General features: G+C 46.8%; 1 protein-coding gene across 1 annotated transcript; it reads right to left on the minus strand.

Annotated features, from left to right (window-relative positions):
• Positions 1 to 12,773: 12,773 nt before the first annotated feature.
• Positions 12,774 to 14,144, minus strand: LOC121972620 (benzyl alcohol O-benzoyltransferase-like). The gene has a single exon (XM_042524272.1). The coding sequence runs from the start codon at positions 14,133 to 14,135 to the stop codon at positions 12,774 to 12,776; it is 1,362 nt and encodes a 453-aa protein (XP_042380206.1). The 5' UTR covers positions 14,136 to 14,144.
• Between the last annotated feature and the right edge of the window lie 816 nt (positions 14,145 to 14,960).

The raw sequence follows: 14,960 nt of genomic DNA on the forward strand, positions 1-14,960 counted from the left end.
AAATAACTAAATAGAAATGCAAAAATGAAAGATCAAACCTCAAACTCGAACTCGACGATGTAACGAGGTTTGGAGATGAAACTCCTACTCCTCGGCGTGTCCGTAAGGTGGACGAAGCCTATCAATCCGTCGGTGGATGAGTCCCCAGAAAACCGGCTAATAAATACTCCTTGTGGGTGGAGAAACCTCGCCACAATAGCTTGCAACAGCAATATGGAAATACAAAGAAGAGCAAGAACAAAATACACAATGAATGTACAAATACTCGCTTGCCTTCTCGCTGACTGGATGAAGCAGCAACTTCACGAAACACCTACAACAATAGGAACCAGCCGAAGGAAGCTTCCACGAAGCTTCAGGAAAATGAGAGCTCAGCAAAGCTCTGACTGCAGTAAGATCAGCAAGAAAAGAGAGGCGAGAGATGCTACTGTAGAGGCACTCGACCCCTTTATATCTCTGAACCTGCAAACCTGCGAAGAGGGCAGAAGACACAGTAGAAATCTAGCCGTTGTGACTCAACGGCTAGAGCTGGACCGATCAGGCTCCACCCTGATCGGTCCAGACCTTCTCTGATCGGTCTTGGGGACCGATCAGGCCCTAGGCTGATCGGTCCCCAGACTGATCAGCTCACTTACTCTCACTCTCTGTGAGAGCTCTGATCGGTCTGTGGACCGATCAGGTTTCAGGTGGATCGGTCCACAGACCGATCCCCTTCCCTTTCTCCGACCTCTGTTCTTCTCTTCTGTTGCTTCCTGATCGGTCTCGAGACCGATCAGATAACACACAGAAGCTCACTGTGTGGTTACTGATCGGTCACTAGACCGATCAGATAACCTAGTGTGTCACTGGATCGATCCACTGATCGATCCAGCTCTTGGTTTTTCCCAAACCAAGTCCCAAGTCTCCCAAACCAACATCCGGTCAACCTTGACCTGTTGGTACATCATGCCTAGTATCTGGTCACTCCCTTGACCTGCTAAGACTTCCCAACACCAGATGTCCGATCATCCTTGATCCATCTAGATTTTCCCTTGCCCGGCTTCACTCACCAGGACTTTCCAACTGCCTGGCTTCACTCACCAGGACTTTCACTTTCACCTAGCTTCACTCACTAGGGTTTTCACCTGGCTTCACTCAGCAGGATTTCCAATCTGCCTGGCTTCACTCACCAGGACTTTTCCGTCTGCCTGGCTTCACTCACCAGGACTTTCACCAACTGCCTGGCTTCACTCACCAGGACTTTCACCTGGATTCACTCACCAGGATTTTCACCTGGCTTCACTCACCAGGATTTTTCATCTGCCTTCCTGATCTAGAGAACGAGCTACCGAGCCCTCTCCGTCTTTCACTTCCGGTCCAGAGAACGAGCTACCGAGCCCTCTCTGACCATAGTCCGGAGAACGAGCTACCGAGCCCTCTCCGACTTCCACATCCGGTCCAGAGAACGAGCTACCGAGCCCTCTCTGACCATAGTCCAGAGAACGAGCTACCGAGCCCTCTCCGACTCCATCAGGTCCAGAGAACGAGCTACCGAGCCCTCTCTGACCCTAGTCCGGAGAATGAGCTACCAAGCCTTCTCCGACTTTCACATGCCATGCTTCCATACTTGGACTTCTCCGTGCCAAGTCCACTCACCTCGGGTCAACCAGGTCAACCTTGACCAAGGGTTGCACCCACAACCTCCCAAGTTTCTGTTCTTGTCAAACATCAAGATACAACTTGAGTCAGGTCAACTCGAGTCAGGTCAACCAGGTCAACCTTGACCTAAGGTTGCACCAACAATCTCCCATCAAAATACAACTCTTCTGTTTTTGTCAAACATCAAAATACAACTCGAGTCAGGTCAACTTGAGTCGGGTCAACTAGGTCAACCTTGACCTAAGGTTGCACCAACATCTAGAACCCAATTTCATAGATCACATGCTTCTAGGGTTCATGAGACTAGGAAGGGTGTGACTAAGGCATGGGTTCCTAGGTCTTTCATTGTAGATGCATTAGGTCCCAAGGTTTGGGTACCTAAAACATCTATCTTTCGTGTCTTGTAGGCATTTGTCAAGGGGGAGCATCTATCAACTTGGTTTGTTGATAGTGGATGCTCCAAGCACATGACCGGGGACAAGTCACTCTTTACTACCTTTCAAAATAAAAATAGAGGTAATGTGTCCTTTGGTAATAATGGTAGTCTTAAGGTTATAGGAGTTGGAGATATTCAAATATCCGAATGTCTCCAAATCAAAAATGTCCTTCTAGTCAAGGGGATGACTTTTAATCTCCTAAGTGTCAGCCAATTGTGTGATACGGGTTACACAATTGAGTTTCATTCAAGTCAATGTCTGGTCAAACACATTGACACACTTGACACGGTACTAGTAGGCATAAGGGTAGACAACATTTATCAAGTATCCTTTAAAAGTGCTATTAATGCCTCTGCTAAGTGTCTCATGTCAAAAGAAGAAGAATCATGGCTGTGGCATAGAAGGTTGGCCCACGTAAACATGAAGAACATTCGAAAGCTGGCCAACAAAGGATTAGTGCGAGACTTACCAAGTGTCAAGTATTAAAAGACAAAATTATGTGATGCATGTCAAAAGGGTAAGCAAACAAAAGCGGCTCATAAAGGTAAAAGCGCTGTAAGTACATCTACTGCTTTAGATTTATTGCATATGGATTTGCTTGATTGCAGTAATGTTATTTCATTGAATGGAAGTAGATACTGTTTAGTGATCATTGATGATTTTACTAGATATACATGGACTTTCTTTTTGAAAAATAAGGATCAAACCATAGATGTTTTTGTTTCTTTTTGTAGAAGAACTGAAAATGAAAAATCAACAACAATTAAAACAATTAGAAGTGATCATGGTGGAGAATTTCAAAACCATAGATTTTTAGAATTTTGTCAAGAAAAAGGATATAGGCATGAGTTCTCTACTCCAAGGACCCCACAACAAAATGGGGTTGTGGAGAGAAAGAACCGAGTCTTGCAAGAGGCTGCACGAAGCATGCTCAATGAGTACTCACTACCGAGCTACTTATGGGCTGAAGCGGTAAATACCGCTTGCTATGTGCAAAACCGAGTCTTGATACATAGGTTTTTAGGAAAGACTCCCCATGAACTTTGGTTTGGGAAACCCCCTACAATTAAACATCTTAGGGTGTTTGGTTGTAAGGTGTTTATCTTGAACACCAAGGATCATCTTGGAAAGTTCACGGCTAAGGCTGACGAAGGGATACTAGTCGGGTACTCTCTAACCAGCAAAGCCTATCGAGTCTACAACATTAGGACTAAGTTGATTGAAGAGTCCTCGGATGTAGCATTTGAAGAAATCCCTAAATCGAATGATCAATCAAAGGATGTAGGAGAAATTCAATTTGAACTTAGAAATCTAAGTTTAAATGATCAAAACATAGAAAGAGTCGAAGTTGACTCCGATGACGATGAGCAAAGGCAAGAGAGGACTCAGTCTGATTCTTTACCTGATACTGAGCCCTTGCCTGTGTCTAGTGAGACCATTCATGAGGCACCGCCAACACCAAGGCAATCTAGGATAGCCTCTAGTCATCCCCAAGACCAGATTGTGGGAGACATTCAACAAGGAGTTAGGACTAGGTCATTCTTTAGGAATGAGTCTAATGAGGTCGCTTTGATCTCAGAAATCGAACCAAAATTAGTTGATGAGGCATTGCACGATCCTGATTGGATCATAGCTATGCAAGATGAGTTGAGTCAATTTGAAAGGAGCCAAGTGTGGGACTTAGTTCCTAGACCTAAGAAGACCACCATTATTGGAACCAAATGGGTCTTCAAAAATAAGTTAAACCAAAAGGGAGAAGTAGTAAGAAACAAGGCAAGACTTATAGCCAAGGGCTATAGTCAAGTCGAAGGCCTCGATTATGATGAGACTTATGCTCCCGTGGCTCGATTAGAACCCATTCGCTTAATGCTAGCTTTTGCTGCACATAGAGGCTTCAAGCTCTATCAAATGGATGTCAAATCAGCCTTCTTAAATGGTTTCATTAAAGAAGAGGTCTATGTTGAACAACCACCGGGGTTTGTGAATACCGAAGCTCCAAACCACGTGTACAAGCTCAAGAAAGCTCTTTATGGGCTTAAACAAGCACCTCGAGCATGGTACGAAAGGTTGTCAACTTACCTATTAGAAAAGGGTTTTGTGAGAGGTCAAATAGACCCAACACTATTTCTGCGTAGAGATGGTGAAAACATATTTATAGCCCAGGTATATGTCGATAACATAATTTGTGGCTCAAATAACAAGGGCTATTTGAATAAATTTATCACTCACATGGAAAGTGATTTTGAGATGAGTCTGGTGGGAGAATTGGCATTCTTCCTTGGACTTGAAATCAAACAAACTCGAGATGGCATTTATGTCCATCAAACAAAATATACTCAAGAGATGCTCAAGAAATTCAAAATGAGTGACTCTAAGGAAGTATCCACTCCAATGGCGACAAACACTCGCCTTGACAATGATGAGAGTGGAAAACCAGTTGATCTAACGCAATATAGAAGCATGATTGGTAGTCTTCTATATCTCACAGCTAGTAGGCCAGACATACTTTTTGTTGTGGGCATGTGCGCTAGATATCAAGTCTGTGCCAAGGAATCTCATTTAATTACAGTTAAAAGGATTCTAAGATACCTTAAGGGCACAATTAGAGTAGGTCTATGGTACCCTCGCACGGAGTCTTTTGACTTGATAGGTTATACCGACTCCGATTACGCTAAGTGCAAATTGGATCGGAAAAGCACTAGTGGGGGTTGCCAATTTTTAGGTTCATCATTAGTTAGTTGGTCAAGTCGGAAGCAACATTGTGTTGCTCTCTCCACGACCGAGGATGAATACATTGCCATGGGAGAGAGTGTATCACAATTGTTGTGGATGATCCACACTCTAGAGGATTATGGGCTTTCGTATAAGGGAGTGCAAGTGTTGTGTGACAACATCAGCACAATAAACCTAACAAAAAACCCAGTCCATCATTCAAGGACCAAACATATTGAAGTGCGTCACCACTTCATTAGAGATCACGTAGCTAGGGGAGACATTGCACTCACCTATGTTGAGTCAAAGTCAAACCTAGCCGATATTTTCACCAAACCTCTTCCGGAAAATGAATTTAGTCATTTGAGGAGAGAATTGGGAATGTGTTTGGCTCAATAGACCATAAGGACCCCATCATGATCAATAAGGACAATTAAAACAACAAGAGAAATAGGGAAATTAATTTGGGCAACTTGGGAACATCTCACACAAACTATAAGGTTTAACAAATGATTTTTGTTTGCTAGAAATGGGGTGAGATGCTAGGATCAGCCGAATTATTCAAAATGTATCATGCATCCCTTGAATAATTAGGTTGAAGAGACATAAATTGAGTATGGGGAAGACCATTACATAATTCATGTGTATTTGGTTCCTAGATCTTACTCATATATTCCAACCAAGGAAACTTGGTTGGACCTTTACCTAGGAATTATATAACTTTGGTTGATGGACTGTTTGATACATTTGAACGATGCTTTTCATGATTTTGATTGATACTAGGACAACTCCTTGAAAGAATGATAGCAAGTTGGTTATATTTTGACAAACTTGAAACTGAACATAACAAAGGTCAAAAATTTCAGTTTTAAGGCCTTAAGTTGTCTGTTTTCTAAATGTCTGCGACTTTAGGGCTATAAACAAGTTCAGACCATAATTTTTAGGTAATAGTTATGCTTGTAGATCCTCCAGGTTCTAGGTTCTGAACTTGGAAGTTTTCCTAGAGAAACTTCCACGAATTATCGAACATTTCTATGATTTTTAGTTACTGAGATTACTAATTTCAGTTACTGAAATTACTGGATATCAGACACTGATCGGTCTACGGACCGATCAGGTCAGCCAGGCACGCAAAGCCTGCTACTGATCACTTTCTGATAGGTCTACAGACCGATTAGAGAGTTCCCTGATCGGTCCGGAGACCGATCAGATCAATCCGGTACGCAAGGCCACTGATCATTTTCTGATCGGTCTACAGACCGATCAGGAAGTTCCCTGATCGGTCCAGGGACCGATCAGCGAGTACTGATCGTCTCCTGATCGGTCTGCGGACCGATCAGGATGTTCCTGGGTCGGTCCATGGACCGATCAGGAAGCTCCTGATACCTCCTGATCGGACAGCTGTCCGATCATTTCATCAACTGTACACCCATCAGAAACCCTTAAACTTCCCGATCCTTTCTTTTCTCTCTTCACGCGGAAGCCCTAGCCGACTCTTCCCTACACCTCACCTCTTCTCTTCTCTTTGCACGCCGGAACATTAGCCAAAGCTCTAGCCAAAACTTCAATGGCACCAAGGTAACTCCTTACTTCTCTATAACTTGGCATTTCAGTCTCATTTCTCACCATATCTGTGGTTTTTTTGTTTCGGGTGGCTCCGGTGCTCACTTACTTGCCCCATTATATCATTTTGTTAACTCTTAGAAAGAAACCAGTGAGTGAGGGGACCTCTAAGTCACCTGAGAAGTCAAAGTCTAAGGCTCCTTCCCGACCTCAACCATCTGTTTCCAGGAGATTCCCGAACCACAATTTTGAGGAAGCCTTTAGACAAACCTTTAAATTACTCCCTTGTAGGTCTGTAGATCGTAAATTCATGAATGAATTTTGTCAAACTGTGTCTGAAATTATTGCCTACTACAAACTTGACTCACTTGTCTACTTAGAATGGGATATCAACTATGACTTGGTCTCTGAGTTTTATAACAATCTTCATCAAACTAATGATGTAAGTTATAAAACAAGAGTTGCTAGGCAGACTCTTGATTTCAGTTTCTCATCCTTCTTTGACTATCTCGGTTGTCGGAGGTGTTCCGGTAATGTCTTTTCGATATTTCCTGACTTACCAGATCCTTTAGCTCCACCCTTTGATATCTCATCTGACGATATTTATGAGTACTTCTTCAGACATCCTAGATCGGGTGGCCTTGATGAGCTAGATGTTGACTTTCCTACTTTTGCAGCCTTGAGATTATCTCCTCAAGACTACATTCTTTTTAAAATCGTCACAAACTGCCTTCTACCTATCACATCTAAACCATTGTCTGAGATCCGACCATATCATTGCCTGATGCTTTATGGATTGCGTCGGTGTCTCGACTTTGACATCATATCTAGCATCTACTCTTCGATCATCTCCTATAGTGAGCCAAGCGGCTACACTGTTTATATGCCTTATGGGCATATAATTATAGATTGGCTCGAGACCCTTCAGATTGATGTCTCTAAGGGTAGAATAGTCAAGATGGTCAGACAGGATTACAGACTTGGGAAGCGGGCATTTTACAAGTCTGGAATCATAGGACAAAATGAGGATGTTTGGTGGAAGGATGGGAGAGCTCTAGGTGAGTTACCACGGAGACCTCCACGACAGGTTGCAGCTGCTCCTGTTGCTGCTCCTCCTGCTGCTGACGATGGAGAGGCCGATCCTGATCTGCGCTGGCAGATCGCCGAGTTGGAGAGTCACTTTGATCGGCACGATGAGTTGCTGGTTGCTGAGCTTCACGGGCTGCGCGTCCGGATTGACCAGCGCTACGATGATTTACGCAGTCAGCAGCTGGCGACACATCAGGTGATTATGGATTGGATGGCCAGATACCCACCTCCGCAGGATTTCCCGGGTTATCCATCTTCGAGCAGCGGCATACCACCTCAGGGACCTTTTCCTCCCACTGATGTTGCTGATGTTCCTCATGATGAGGAAGCTGATTGATACACTTTGTTCTACGGTGTCAGCTTGACTGTCTATGTTTTTGATGTTGTTTGTTGGATGTTTATGTCTGACCTGGATATTTGCCGACTTCATATATTCATGCTGTTCATTTTACTGTTCTTCTTTATGTTTCACTTCTTATTGGTTCTTAATATGCTGTTCATATGCCATGACTTGTATGTCTCTTATCTCTTTATTACTGCCTTATAATACACTTAGAAGGCATTCTAGGTGGATTAAGAAAAAGGCAGTATGGGTTAAGGGGGAGTCCTTTAACGTTTTCTTACCTATTCGCACCTTTTCGGTGTTTGACAAAGGGGGAGAGAATAACTAAGTTTAGAGATAAATGAAGGCTTTAGGGGGAGGACCTTGATTCCCCTATCCTTACATGGTGTTGTATCTGTCTTAGGGGGAGGATCTTGATTCCCCTTAAATTAGGGAAATATGAACATTTCTGATCTAAACTTTAATCGTGTTGTCAAACAACAAAAAGGGGGAGATTGTTGATACAGTCTGACCTGGCTGTTGTTTTGATGTTGACACTGATTTAAGTTTGTATCAGATATTAATTAAACTCAAATTGATTGATGATCAAGGTTGATCATGAGGAGAGGAAAAGTCCAAGTACGGATACTTGGCACGCAAGGTCAGAGAGGGCTCGGTAGCTCGTTCTCAGGACCGGACGAAGTCGGAGAGGGCTCGGCAGCTCGTTCTCCGGACTAGGTCAGAGAGGGCTTGGTAGCTCATTCTCTGGACCGAACGAAGTCGGAGAGGGCACGGCAGCTCGTTCTCCGGACTAGGTCAGAGAGGGCTCGGTAGCTCGTTCTCTGGACCGGACGAAGTCAGAGAGGGCTCAGTAGCTCGTTCTCTGGATCGGACGAAGTCGGAGAGGGCTCGGCAGCTCGTTCTCCGGACTAGGTCAGAGAGGGCTCGGTAGCTCGTTCTCTGGACCGGACGAAGTCGGAGAGGGCTCGGCAGCTCGTTCTCCGGACTAGGTCAGAGAGGGCTCGGTAGCTCGTTCTCTGGACCGGACGAAGTCGGAGAGGGCTCGGCAGCTCGTTCTCTAGACTAGGTTAGAGAGGGCTCGGTAGCTCGTTCACTGACCCAGACGTGGAAGTCGGAGAGGGCTCGGCAGCTCGTTCTCCGGACTAGGTCAGAGAGGGCTCAGTAGCTCGTTCTCTGGACCGGACGAAGTCGGAGAGGGCTCGGCAGCTCGTTCTCCGGACTAGGTCAGAGAGGGATTGGTAGCTCGTTCTCTGGACCAGGAAGACGTTAGGGTTTAGGGCTGAGAGGCTCTAAAACTAACACAAGGACATTGGATCGGTCTGTTGACCGATCCAACATTACTCTGGTTGTCTGGATCGGTCGGCAGACCAATCCAGTGATACATGAGTCACCTGATCGGTCTCGTGACCGATCAGTGACTACACAGAAAGTCTCTGTGGGTTATCTGATCGGTCTGGGGACCGATCAGTAACCACACAGAGGCATTCTGTGGGTTATCTGATCGGTCTACAGACCGATTAGAAAGAAGCGATCAGAAACACCGGGACTCAAAGCGAGAGGGAGGATCGGTCTGTGGACCGATCCACCCACGGGCTGATCGGTCCACAGACCGATCAGACTCTTCCCAGACCGATCAGGATGAGTCCTGATCGGTCCAGAGAACTATGGATCGGTCTGTTGACCGATCCACAACATGTCGTTTGTTTCTGCTGCTTCTCTGATATTTCTGACTCACTTCTGATTCACCTGATCAAATCATCTGCTGTGAGATTTTTAAGTTACAGGTTGCAGGTATCGTGCCATTGGTTAATTTCAAATGAAGCTCCATCAGAAGAATAAGAACAAGTGACTTTATGCTGTATTTCACTGCAAGTGATGCAATTCGGGCTTCAACGTTCACTGGCCGCGATCAGTTGGACTCCTGCTCACTGGTTCAAGCTCAGAGACACCAGTGAAGACCATGGATGGTATTGGTGTGAGTTCAGAGAACCAGATGAGAAGGAAGAGTGATTGGCGACGCCTGAGTTGGTTGCAGCGATTCGACACAGGTGACAGTGATTCGGGACAGTGAGAAAGCAGAATAAGAAGAAGGAAGAAGAGAGGTTTGAAGAGGTTCTGGGAAAAACTCTCTGTCGATCAAGAGGCTGTGTGTGTTGTTGAGCTCTTGGCTGATTCCTTCTGTCTTTGCATTTTTGCTTCGTGGCTGTAAGTTCATCTGTTCAATCCTTTAGCCACTGAACTCTGTAAGTAATTGTGCTTCACTTTCAAATCTATTTTGTGATCTTTGTGGAGAGGTTACTCCACCGAGAAGGAGAAACATTTAGCCGGAATTTGTCCGGGGTGTGATCTATCGAACGATCAAGGGATCGTCCACCTTACGGACACGCCGAGGAGTAGGGGCAAGTTATCCCCGAACCTCGTACATACTTGTGTAAGCTGTGGGTTGTGCTTCTTTCCTTGCATCAGTTTTATTTTTGTTTATTTCCGCTGTGCTAACAAGCTTTTGTGAGGAATTGATTGAGTTTTTAGTGGAGGCTATTCACACCCCCCTCTCTAGCCATCCGAAGGTCCTAACACAGTCGACTGGTACAGATACCAGTCGACTGGTAACAGTTGATTTCGACCACAGAATGCTTCTGTAAGGTTGTGTCAAAGGGGGCAGTCGACTGGCACTTGAGGCAGTCGACTGATACCAGTCTGAAAGTGTTTTTCAGCGCTGATCTTGACCATGTCAACTCGTTTGATGTATGAGATCCATAAGGGATAAATACATGAGTTTAGGTTCAGTTTGGATGATAAGTTTTCAACAATTGGGATATTGTTGGAGAACTTTTTGGATGTTAGGCAAAGGGGGAGAAGTAAGCTTTAGTTGGGAAAACCTTAAGTGCCTTTGCGTAGTGGGAGCCTTGTGATAAGTTCTTAAAAATACCTGTGAGAAAATCCTAGCTCATTGGGGAGCTTAGGTGTAGGGAGAGCCTTGTGATAGGTTTCAATGCATATTTGCATTTTTCCATTTGGCGGTTGCCAAGTGTGTAGCCTTGGCAACGTAAGTCCATTTGGCGGTTGCCAAGTATGTAGCCTTGACAACGTAAGTTCATTCGGCGGTGTAAGTCCAAGTGTGTAGCCTTGGCAACGTAAGTCTATTCGGCGGTGTAAATCCAAGTGTGTAGCCTTGGTGACGTAAGTCCATTTGTTATTAGCATGTTTATTTGCTATATGTTTTCCCTAACTTAAACGTATTGCCAAACACCAAAAAGGGGGAGATTATTGGAGCAATCCCAATGGTCCACGGGACCATGTGTTTTGGTGTTTGGGCAAAGGGTTTAAATTAGGTTTACCCTCGTTATTTGATATGTGTACTTGAGTTGTGCAGGACTACAGGTGACGCATGTGACTCAGGTTGACGGCTTCGGGTCCGGTGAAGGATGGAGCATCCGAGGGACCGTGGACAAGGCAGCGAGGACAAGGGCCGAGGGAAGCAACTTCGAGGCATACGCAAATGATGGCTTTGGGGACAAGCCGCGGGCTTGGATGCATCCGAGGGACGAGAGCCAAAGGAAGTAAGTTTAAAGGCAAGAGGTCAAAGCTGCAAAAAAGAGTCAAGTGAGTCGTAAGGGTCCGAGTGCTAAGAGAAATGTATTCGGGATGGGAACCCTAGGTATAGGGTTGTACCAGTCGACTGGTAATGGGATTAGTCGACTGGTGGTGAGCACAGAAGCTCTATGTGCCTGAAACGGCTGGGATCGGTCGACTGATCCTAGACCAGTCGACTGGTAGAGAGCCGTTGAGAGAGCCATTGGGCTGGCACCAGTCGACTGGTGCAAAGACCAGTCGACTGGTAACGGGCAAATCAGCAAGGCTGATTTCCCCAAGCTCTATAAGAAGGAGATTGGGATGGCCGACCAAGTTAACGAAATTAGACTTAGTTAAAGCCTAATTAGTAGTCACCAAAGTGCTCAAGGTCTCTTGTGTCCAAGTGTTCTTGGTTGGTGTTGGGGTGAGGTTTCTCCACCCACAAGGAGTTGCTTGAGTAGCCGGAGTTTGCCGGGGGCTAATCCACCGAAAGATCGGGATCGTCCACCTTACGGACAGCCGTGGAGTAGGAGCATCATCTCCGAACCACGTTACATTGACGTGCATTTGTTTGCTTGTTCTTTTCTTTGTCTTTAGCTTTCGTATTCGTAATTAGTATTTGTATTTCCGCTTGTGCACTAACGAATACGTAGGAAGCGAGTAATTGGGGGCGACGTCTATCCATCCCCCCTTCAAGCCGGCCGCAAGATCCTCCAACACAATCAAGGTGTCAGGGAATATGCTAGCAGTCGGGGTGCACAACGCCTTCGATTTTGCCGCCAGCCTATCAGGAAGAGCCACGTATCAATCACCGCCAGACAAAGTCTGACAGTCGACATTCCCTGACACTTGTCAGGTCCCAAAGGCATCCGTTAAAAGGGATGCTTTATCCCTTATGCAAGTAAGCTCATTCGTCATTTCTCACTAGTATTTATTTTTCGTCCTTTTCTATGTGATTTCTGGGAAAAAAGTACCTGACTTGAGCGTCGGAGGACCTGACCCGATGACTTTTTCCCTGGTTTTTGGTCTTTAACGACTGGTGGACTCATCTGAGTGTGTGCAGAGCGACAGCGTCATCGTCCTGGTCATCTCTCTCCGTCGGCCGCCCGTGCGAACCTTTCCAGGGGGTACCTGGTAGATTCAACTCTTCAGCGACTTTCTGTCAACTTTCAGTACAACAAAATCCTCCTTCATCCGACTTAGTTTCCGAATGGGATCAACGTGTTTAAATAGATTCAACACGTAACATTTTAAAGATGAAAATGCCTTCACAAACAAAATAAAAATATTAAAATTATTTTTTTCCGCATCAGCTTCCCAAGCAATTCTTGATTTATCAAATTTTGACTATGCGCGCAATATATGAATAATTGTAATTCTTCATTTTCTTATGCAGTTGCACGCTATGCAGTTGCACGCTATGCAATTCCCTGTGGTTGTTGCTCCTTTGCGTCCTTGCCATCGTCCTCCTCCATCAGGTTATGCATTTCTTGTGTGAACTTGTCCATGGCAGGGGCCAGTAAACACACTGGGACGACGATCCCCTCCTCCCCCTTGCTGTTTTTCAAAGGTGCGTAGAAGCTTCCCACTCCGGGAATGGCTCCGACTCCACCCTTCGCTGGGCCTCCGTACGCCGCCTTCCCCCACCCGAAATCAACGTCCCCGAACCTCGCCCGAGTCATGTCGGAGACCAGGTACGTCCGCACCACTGTGAAGTGCGGCCTTCCGCGCAGCACCATCAGGTCCGCCAGCGACCTCATGTATTCGTCGTTCACCGCCGACTTGGCTTTCTTTACCAGGTCCAGCGCGTACCCGATGGGGTTGCTGGACAGCTTTCCAGCCGTGGACACCGCCGCCGGCAAGGCGAAGGCGTTCCCGTAGTACCCCGCTGGTAGGCCCAGGCCGGATTTGCCACGGGCGTTCACGACGCAGATGATCCGGACCTCCTCCTCGGGGTTGGCTCCGATGGCGAGGGTGCGGCACTTCCAAAGGAAGGCGGTGAGGATCTCGAAGGTCGAGCTGTTCCGGAGGTGCTCCGGCACGCGGCGCCGGAGGGCGGCCAGCTCGGCCTTGCCGAAGAAGAAGGAACGGTGTACCATGCCGTCGAATGGGACGATGGTGCCAGGGACGTCTTCGTACTCGCGGTGGACGCAGGTGACTCGGGGAGGGCGTCGCGCCTCCAATACCTCACGCGACCAGACCGGAGACAAGGAAGGGGCGGCTGCCCCTCGAGCCAGCTCCGCCACGGCGTTCATGAACTGGACGATGCCAGAAGCGTCAGACATGGTGTGGTTGAGGCGGAGCGCGAAGACGAAGCCGCCGCACAGCAACCGCGTCACCTGAATCAACAGCAACGGGCAATGGAGAACGCCATCCGATCCAGGGACGTTCCAGATGAGCTCCTCCAGACCGGGGAACGGCGGCTGCAGGGCGTCGCCGAACTGATCGAGACGGACGTCAGCGTCGGCCTCTATGAACAGCACGCCCTCGCCGGTGCACTCCACCACCAGCTTCCTTCCCTCCGTCTCCCTGAGCCGGCCGGCGAAGGGGTAGTAGAAGACGAGAGCCCTGGCCAAGGCTTCCCGGATCACCTTGCAGGGGTCTTGTCCTGCCATGGAAGGGTTGTCGCGGTAGAATTGGATGATCGGAACGTGGAAGCGCAGCCCATCCTGGTCGTCCACGTCGGAGAGGCGCTTGAACTCGCGAGGGGTGGCCTCTGCAGGAGCCACCAGAACGGCCTCTCGCCGGCGAACGGTGAAGGTGAGGGAGGAGGATGCCATGGCAGTAGAAACAAGTTACTCTGCTCTATGATCTGGCCTTTGAAACAAGAATTAATGCTCTGTGTTGAAACAAGTTAAGTTGTCTTGTGATCTAACAAGGTTGATTGAACTTGTAGAAAAGTCCTAAGTTGTTTTAGTCAAAAGTCCTAGCCGCGATTAGGCAAGCGGAAAACCCTAGGGGGAAGTAACCCTAGGTCCTAGGAGGCGGTAACCCAAGGTGATGGAAAGTCCTAGCTACAGTTAGGCAAGTGGAAAACCCTAGGGGGAGATAACCCTAGGTCCTAGGGGGTGGTAACCCTAGGTTATGGAAAACCTTAGGGGGAGGTAACCCTAGGTCCTAGGGGGTGGTAACGCTAGGCAGAAAGTCCAATTGGTCTAGAGGATCGGTCTAGCATTAGGTAACTTCTCCTGAGAGGAGTAGGTCAGGATGCATTCCCCGGTGAGGGAATAATAGGCATTGGTTCGACTTAGGGTTTCCGGAGGAAATTCGAAGTCAGAACCGGACAGTCCGAAGGCTGTCAAGTTAATGATTTATATATTATTTGCTATTTTGTCTAACTCTGTTTTGCAGGAAACTAATAGTTTTACAGGGTCGGACTTAGCCTTGATCGGTCAACCGAATCGGGGATCGGTCGACCGAACCTCCAAAGAAAACAAATAGATTTCCAGCCAGATGAATGGGTTCAACCGAAGGATCGATTGACCGAACCTTGGGTTCGGTCGATCGAATAGTGGATATACGGTGACCGAAATCAGGCTGAATTGATCGGATCAGATCAGATAAGCCAGTGAGGATAGCGGGATCGATCATTCGAACGATGAAAT

This window comes from Zingiber officinale, chromosome 4A (assembly GCF_018446385.1).
Source record: "Zingiber officinale cultivar Zhangliang chromosome 4A, Zo_v1.1, whole genome shotgun sequence".
NCBI lineage: Eukaryota > Viridiplantae > Streptophyta > Magnoliopsida > Zingiberales > Zingiberaceae > Zingiber > Zingiber officinale.

Coding starts and splice junctions, on each gene's coding strand:
- LOC121972620 (XM_042524272.1), bottom strand. CDS start 14,135: ATGGCATCCTCCTCCCTCACCTTCACCGTTCGCCGGCGAGAGGCCGTT.